Source organism: Folsomia candida, unplaced genomic scaffold (assembly GCF_002217175.1).
Source record: "Folsomia candida strain VU population unplaced genomic scaffold, ASM221717v1 Fcan01_Sc029, whole genome shotgun sequence".
NCBI lineage: Eukaryota > Metazoa > Arthropoda > Collembola > Entomobryomorpha > Isotomidae > Folsomia > Folsomia candida.
Window position 1 is genome coordinate 343,662 of NW_019091221.1, and position 7,181 is coordinate 350,842.

Sequence of the window (7,181 nt, forward strand, 5' to 3'; positions counted from 1 at the left end):
GACGTGGGTTCATTGAAATCTAAAAATTTCTGAGAACCACACCCCATGGGGGTGTGGTTTGTAAATTTTAAGTATTCAGTCGTAATGTACTCATCGTCCTGAGAAGAATGATATGTCACATGACGTGGGTTCGTTAAAATCTAGAAGTCGCCGGGGACCACGCCCACTGGGGGTGTGGTTCGTGAATTTCAAGTGTTCAGTCGTAACGTCCTCATCGTCCTGAGAAAAATGATATATCACATGACATGGTTTCATTGAAATCGAAAAGACGCCTGTGGCCACACCCACTGTGGGTGGGGCATGCGACCCCTTGTACAGAGTGTCCAGTGGGTCGAGGAATTTTTTCGACATGCAACTCGATTTTTGCGCTTTCAAATTCCGCTGTATGCATTAATTGTATTTTATGCAGTTTTGACCTTGTGACCTTAATTTCGAGAGGGTGTGGTCGAATTTAAAAAATCTGGAAATCTATATTTCGCCAATTGACCTGGGCTTTCCAAAACAGTCGAAATTTTGAAAATCGGTCAACAATTCATAAAGTTATCCAAGTTTCAATTTCCAATGTTGTTAAGCATTACAAGGTCGGCCAATAAGCCTCTCAGCAAGATATAATCTAAATTGTGCTTAATTAAAATGCCTCTACCATAGTATATTCTATAAACCGTAGTGGGTACCCTGGACTCAAACGACAGGTCGTGAGTGTCCCTTGTTAGAATGTATGTATGTATATGCTCTACCAAGCTTATTTGTTCCTTAATTTAGAGAGGACGACGATGGCCAGATCACTTTTGTCTGTGACTTGTGCGACGACAACCAGCTCAGTTTCCCGGAACTTGTCCAACACAGAAAACTACGTCATCCTAAGATACATGGTAAAAGGATGGTGAAGATAACATGTCAGCCTTGTGACGAAGTTTTCCGTGCTAGACGAAATTATAGGGGACATCTCCGGAGTAAAAAGCATGCCAGAAATGTCGCTGATAATGCGTTGAAGGAGCCTGACGAGAAAATGTAAGTAATCGGTTTCCTGTACATGTCTTCGGTTTCGGGGCGTGCATAGATTATGTCAGGCGGAAATTCCCGTTTTCTGAATCACCCTTTAAGATGTTTGATTATGCCTTAAATATATTATTGGACTTTTAGCCCAGGGCTTGCTAATTAATTAGTCAACCTAATTACGTAGCATGTTTGAACTAATTATTAATTACTAATTAACGTTAACTAGTACTACCGAAGCTAATTTGAATGACCAATTAAATAATTAAAGAATCACTGAAAATCACAAATTAATTGGTCAAGGTCAACGTTGTAATCAATTTGCTTCATTAGCAACCTGGGTTTAATTACTAATTACCAATTAATTAGACAAGATATTTTCTTTCTAATTATCAATTGCCAATTAATTAGAAATGTAGCTAATTAAAAAACTCTGCTTTAGGCTGTCTTCTTGCGTGACATGACTTATGGATTTCCCCTTCTGATTTTATAAAATATTTCTGGATGTATTTATTGCAAACTCAAATAATTTCTCAACTTTAACAGGGAATGGCAGTGTGACAAGTGTGACAAAAATTTCGTCACTACGTCCAGCTTCCAGACGCACAAGAGGATCTTTACTTGTGAAAAGTGTGGACACCGGTGCTGTTCCGTGAAGGGCTTGCAAGACCATCGGAAGTCGCATGACCAACCGAAAGGACCGCCTAGGTACGTATTTACAGGGTGAATTAAAAAGCTGTACAAATGTTTCACACTGCCCCTCTCAAAGGCGGGCCAATAGAATTCAATTCTACTGCCAGAATCGGATAGACGAACCCAAAAAGTATTTTTTTTGTTAAGTTATTTTTTAAAATGTCAAGTAATAGAGGTTCAATCTCATTCAGGTTAATTTTTCATAACCTGAATTAAGAAAATGGGTGAACCTTACGATGAAAAATTGATTCTAAGATTACTACCATCAGATCTCCTATCAAAAACGCTCATATGCTACAAACATGAAATTGATATTCATGTGCTTAGGCTAAATTGAGACCCTACGTAATCTCACTAATGGCATGAAGAGAAAAATATTTGAGTTTATTGTTGGCTCATGGTGGTTTCACGAAATATTAATTTGGAAAAATCATTCAAATATACATAGAGCGTTAATTAGGAAAATTCTACCCGTATGCTGGATTTCAAAATACTCATCTTTCTATTTTGAAACAGTTAAACCTTCCACGGTAAAGTAGTACATGCATTCCGCGTAGTAATAATTACTTTGAGTGTGGGGTAAGCGTAACTGTCTGATTAAGTTTCTCCCACTCAAGGTTCGGCTCCCTTGGTAAATTGGTTCCTAACTGACTTTCCTGATCATTAATGCATAGTACAAACGTCAGCTTGTACTTACTCTTATGATTTATTGTTTAGTACCATGGTATGACTTGCGACGGGCTTAACTACTAGTTTACGAATAATTTTCGAAGTGTAACCTAATGTAAATATTTGCACACAATCTTCCAGATTCATTCCACTTGACGAGAAACCCTACTCGTGCACGCAGTGTGCTAAACGCTTCTCAAGAAATCTCTCTAGAAAACTGCACATTAGTTCAGCCCACAAAGGAATTCGCTTCAAATGTGATATTTGTCTTAAAGAATTCAAATTGGCCAGGACGTTAAAATGTCATAACAAAAAGTGTCTTCCAGAAGGTTCTAAGAATTTAAAGGCGGCTGACAAGGGACACTCACGACCTGTCGTTTGAGTCCAGGGTACCCACTATGTTTTTTAGAATCTACTAGGACCCCAGATGAAGGATTCATTCATATTTCCGTGTAAAACTCATATTTGGCGCCATGGCGTGGCGCCAAATTCGCCAAATTTGATGGTTTTTCATTTTAAAACCGCCGTAACTTTTGAAATCCTGGACGGATTTTCAAAATTTTTGGCAAAAATCATGACAAGCAGTTCAACTTTCGTATTCTATGAAATTTTTTCCAAAATTATCGCTTTTAACTTTTCGCAAAATTTCGAAATTTCGGGTTCGTCGAAAAAATGCTAAAAATATCTCAAAAATTAAAATTTTTTTATTTTTATTTTTTTCTCTAAAATTTCGACTTTTCTGATCATTTTAAGCATAAAATTTTAAAAATCCGACATAAACTGCAAAAGTTATGGTGGTTTGAAATTGGTCGAAAATGCAAATTTTTAAGTTTGGCGCCACGCCATGGCGCCAAATATGAGTTTTACACGGAAATATGAATGGATCCTTCATCTGGAGTCCTAGTAGATTCTGAAAAACATAGTGGGTACCCTGGACTCAAACGACAGGTCGTGAGTGTCCCTTGTGAGTCGAACACAAAGAGAAAAAAATCCTGGTTTTGCGACGTTTGTGAAAAACCCATGACCACGAAAGGGTAAGTACTTAAACATGTGGAGGTCGTCCATTTCCAGGGTAAAACCTCATGCCCGTACGGCTGCTCCGAGATACAGTTTAAGACGGACGATGAGTGGATCCATCATCTTGAGGAATGCACATCAGAAAAAATTGTAAGAAATTTCTTTTAAATATTGAAGCTATATCTTGATGTGGTAAACGAGTAGGGATTATGTACCAACTCGTTTCATCAATCCCGGCACCCAAAACAAATTTAGTAACTAATGGGCTCCTGGGTGAAAAATTTATGGGATTTTATTCAGAAATTTGGCTGGACTTTATGCAGAAAAATTTATGCCGAAAGAATTTGTCCATAAAATTTACACAATTATGCATAATTGTGCTAAACCTTTCTGCAGAATATACCTGTCAGAAGTTTTATGCAAAATCGTTCATACTTTTTCTGCACAAACCATTGTTCCGCCACTTGTGTAGAATTATGCCAGATTCGACATACGATTTTCACCCGGGCAAGAAATGATTTGACCACGGAAATTCAATTATCTTATTTAATACTTCGTTACATAAATGTGTTAACCATGGATTGACAGGTCGTGAATATACTGAGTCAGTGTTACACTCGTGATTTGTCACCTATCATATTGATGTACAGGGTGGTTTAAATGTCACGCTAGAATGGAAAATTTGTCAATAGGAAAAACCTCTGAATCTCCATTAGTTACAAGATTTTGGATTGAGATTTTTATAATTATTATCAAAACTGATGAGAAACTGATGAAGAAATTCTTGAATTTTAATTAATAAATTTAAATAAATAAATATAAATAAATAAATAAATAAATAATAAATTTAATAAATTAATTAATTGAATTGAATTTTAGAGACAAAATTCGGTAACTAATGGCAATTTACAAATTTTTCCAATCCAAAAATTTACCATTGTAGGGTGACATTTTAACCACCCTGTACATTAAAATTTTATTATTCTTTCACAGACTGAAAATTCCGTTTCTTGCTATTCTGTGGTGCCACATTTCGCAGCCACCTCCTGAGAATCTCTCACCACCTAAAACTACATAAAACCCACGACCTTTGTGCCCACAAGTCAACAACTCAAGAAGCTTTACACAAGCATAAACTCTCTCACCCGGAAGGGGTGAATGGTACCCGCATCATTGTATAAAGTGTGGCAAGAAGTTTCGTTCCCCATTCCATTTTAAGCATCATCGGACCACTGTGTGCTGTAATGATGAAGAAGCCACACTCTAGGAAACCGGTAACTAAGTTATTACCAGGCGGAGTATCTATGCGACTCTACCGCATGGTAATCAATTTATTATTGAGTGGTAGAAAATTACTTACCAAGTGGTAATATTTTCAAATTTTGCGACCAGGGTTATTACCGGTTTGGTAACACTCAATAAATAAATTGCCATGCGGTAGAGTTACATACATAGATACTCCGCCTGGTAATAACTTAGTTACCGGGTTTCTTAGAGTGCAGACAAGAGTTTGTGGCGAAAAGGAAAGTGCATTAGCGGAAGTTTACTGAGGAGGGGAGCTTGCGAGGTCGATAATAACAGATCTTGATGCCCTTTGGATATGTGGTAGGGTCCCATGAGTGAACTAAAACCCTGAAGTGGTTTGACTCCATGGCCCCATTTGCGCCCGCCACACCCACTCAAAAATGTCCAAAAAACGCTTTCACTCCAGTTTTCACTCATTCAAATCCACGCCAAAAATCCAATTTTACTCGGATTTTGAAATTTCTTTCACCATTACACTCCCAGATAGTTGCTTTCTGCAATCCAATATCAAACTCAATTTTTTCGAAATTTTTAGTATTTTTAAAAATTGCAATTCGGAATGAGGATTGTTGTAGTAATCAACAACGCAAATTATGCCTGCGAAATAGTCATCAGCAAAATTGAGTTTGATATTGGATTGAAGAAAGCAACTATCTGGGAGTGTAATGGTGAAAGAAATTTCAAAATCCGAGTAAAATTGGATTTTTGGCGTGGATTTGAGTGAGTGAAAACTGGAGTGAAAGCGTTTTTTGGGCATTTTTGAGTGGGTGTGGCGGGCGCAAATGGGGCCATGGAGTCAAACCACTTCAGGGTTTTACTTCACTCATGGGACCCTACCACATATCCAAACGGCATCAAGATCTGTTATTATCAACCTCGCAAGCTCCCCTCCTGAGAACAAAAAAAGTAAAAATGTTCCTCGTCATTCGTTGCGGATGGACAAAAGTTACAAAATAGCGAACAGCCAATCAGAATGCAGGAATATCACGGAAAATTACACGGGACGGACTTTTCGAAATTACAATATCGATTTTCAATTTGATTAATATTTTGTTACTTATAATGTTCTTAAACCGACTAAATAAAATTAGGACAACGCACAACCAAATGTGTGAGCCGCAACCAAAGTGTCTTAATTATCTACATTTAAGTAATATTATAGATTATAAAAATTTGAGTTACATTTTGTAATCTAAATATAGTGTTACAGTTCATAATTTCATTTACATGATGCCACCCAATCTCAATCCTATTAGATTGTAAAGTAACACCGCCGGGTTAGGGATATGATTGTTGCGTTAAATTTATAAGCGGATTTAAATTTCCAGTAAAACTTGTGATTTTGTTTATGGACGATATTCATGAATTAAGTGAGATATGGGACAATTATAATATTCAGACAGCATTTGGGTCTAACTTTTTTTTAAAAATATTCCAATCTTTAAAAGTAAAACATCACAAACGCTGTTAGCATGATTGTCTTGAGCAAATTTGGTCCTGTGAAACCTCCACGATTATTTTCTGATGTGCACGTGGTGTCCCAATCCTCCAGGAAAATTGCTGCCGCCTTCCCTGCAGGTTAAGTTCATCTATTTTTAAGCTCAATAAACCTTCAAAGTTTTAATTTGTCCGATTCCAGATTTCACGAGAAGTAATGGTGTTGAGAACACCCCAGCGCTCACGATAACTTCTTTGGATTCTTAACTTATGTATCTGAGGGTCTCCATGACGCGTGTATGTCACTCCGTACGCTTCATTGTTAGCATTCAGTAAAACCTGATTTTGACAAAAACAAGGCTTCCATCTTCTTGTCGAAAATTTATAATGGCAAAAAATGAAATTATCACCTCAGAAACGTTCGCGTATCGGACCACGGTTAAATTTTCTCTAGTATTTTCGTATGGCTTCACAAATTCCGCGTAGGTGCTACTCCGCTGCCCGTTACGTGTTGATGTGTTGGATGGCCGAAACACGTAAATGCATAAAACCCAATCTAAAACCCGTTAAATTCACACCCTTACAAATCGAGGCAAACTCCCAAACCAAGACTACTGTCGCCATTGAAACTACGACGGAACACCACGGCAAAACGATCCATAATGCACCCAACGAGTTTTCATCACCATCTTCTCGAGAACTACGTCCATGAAATATTTTTGCCGTCCTAATATCCGAATTCAGTTTGAATGCATATTTGGAGTATATTTGTCTACCGAACTTCTTCATAAACGTAAGCTTGTATTGTGCCAGAAAAAGGTCTATATACCCATTCCAAATACCCGCCTGTGTTAAATGTCGTAGAGCCTTATGAATCTTGCAACAAATGAAATTTCTCAGGCTATAAGTTAGAAAACTGAACTGTACTGACATATCCGGATCTCCTTGAATTACTAAACGCTTGCCAAAAATATTTAGCGATTCTGAATTCATTTCCAAATCGTTGTAAAGTCCATGATGGCAAAATCTTCCTTCGTCTCAGTCTGATTCCGCCCAATTTTTAA

The 7,181-nt window shown here is 37.4% G+C and overlaps 1 protein-coding gene across 1 annotated transcript; it reads left to right on the top strand.

Moving 5' to 3' along the window:
• Positions 1–599: 599 nt before the first annotated feature.
• On the top strand, positions 600–4,425 carry LOC118438970 (zinc finger protein 69-like). The gene is made up of 5 exons (XM_035859951.1): positions 600–695; positions 763–1,011; positions 1,543–1,704; positions 2,500–2,731; positions 4,369–4,425. Exons 2-5 carry the CDS (start codon positions 881–883, stop codon positions 4,423–4,425), a joined length of 582 nt encoding a protein of 193 aa, XP_035715844.1. The 5' UTR covers positions 600–695; positions 763–880.
• The last annotated feature ends 2,756 nt before the right edge of the window (positions 4,426–7,181 follow it).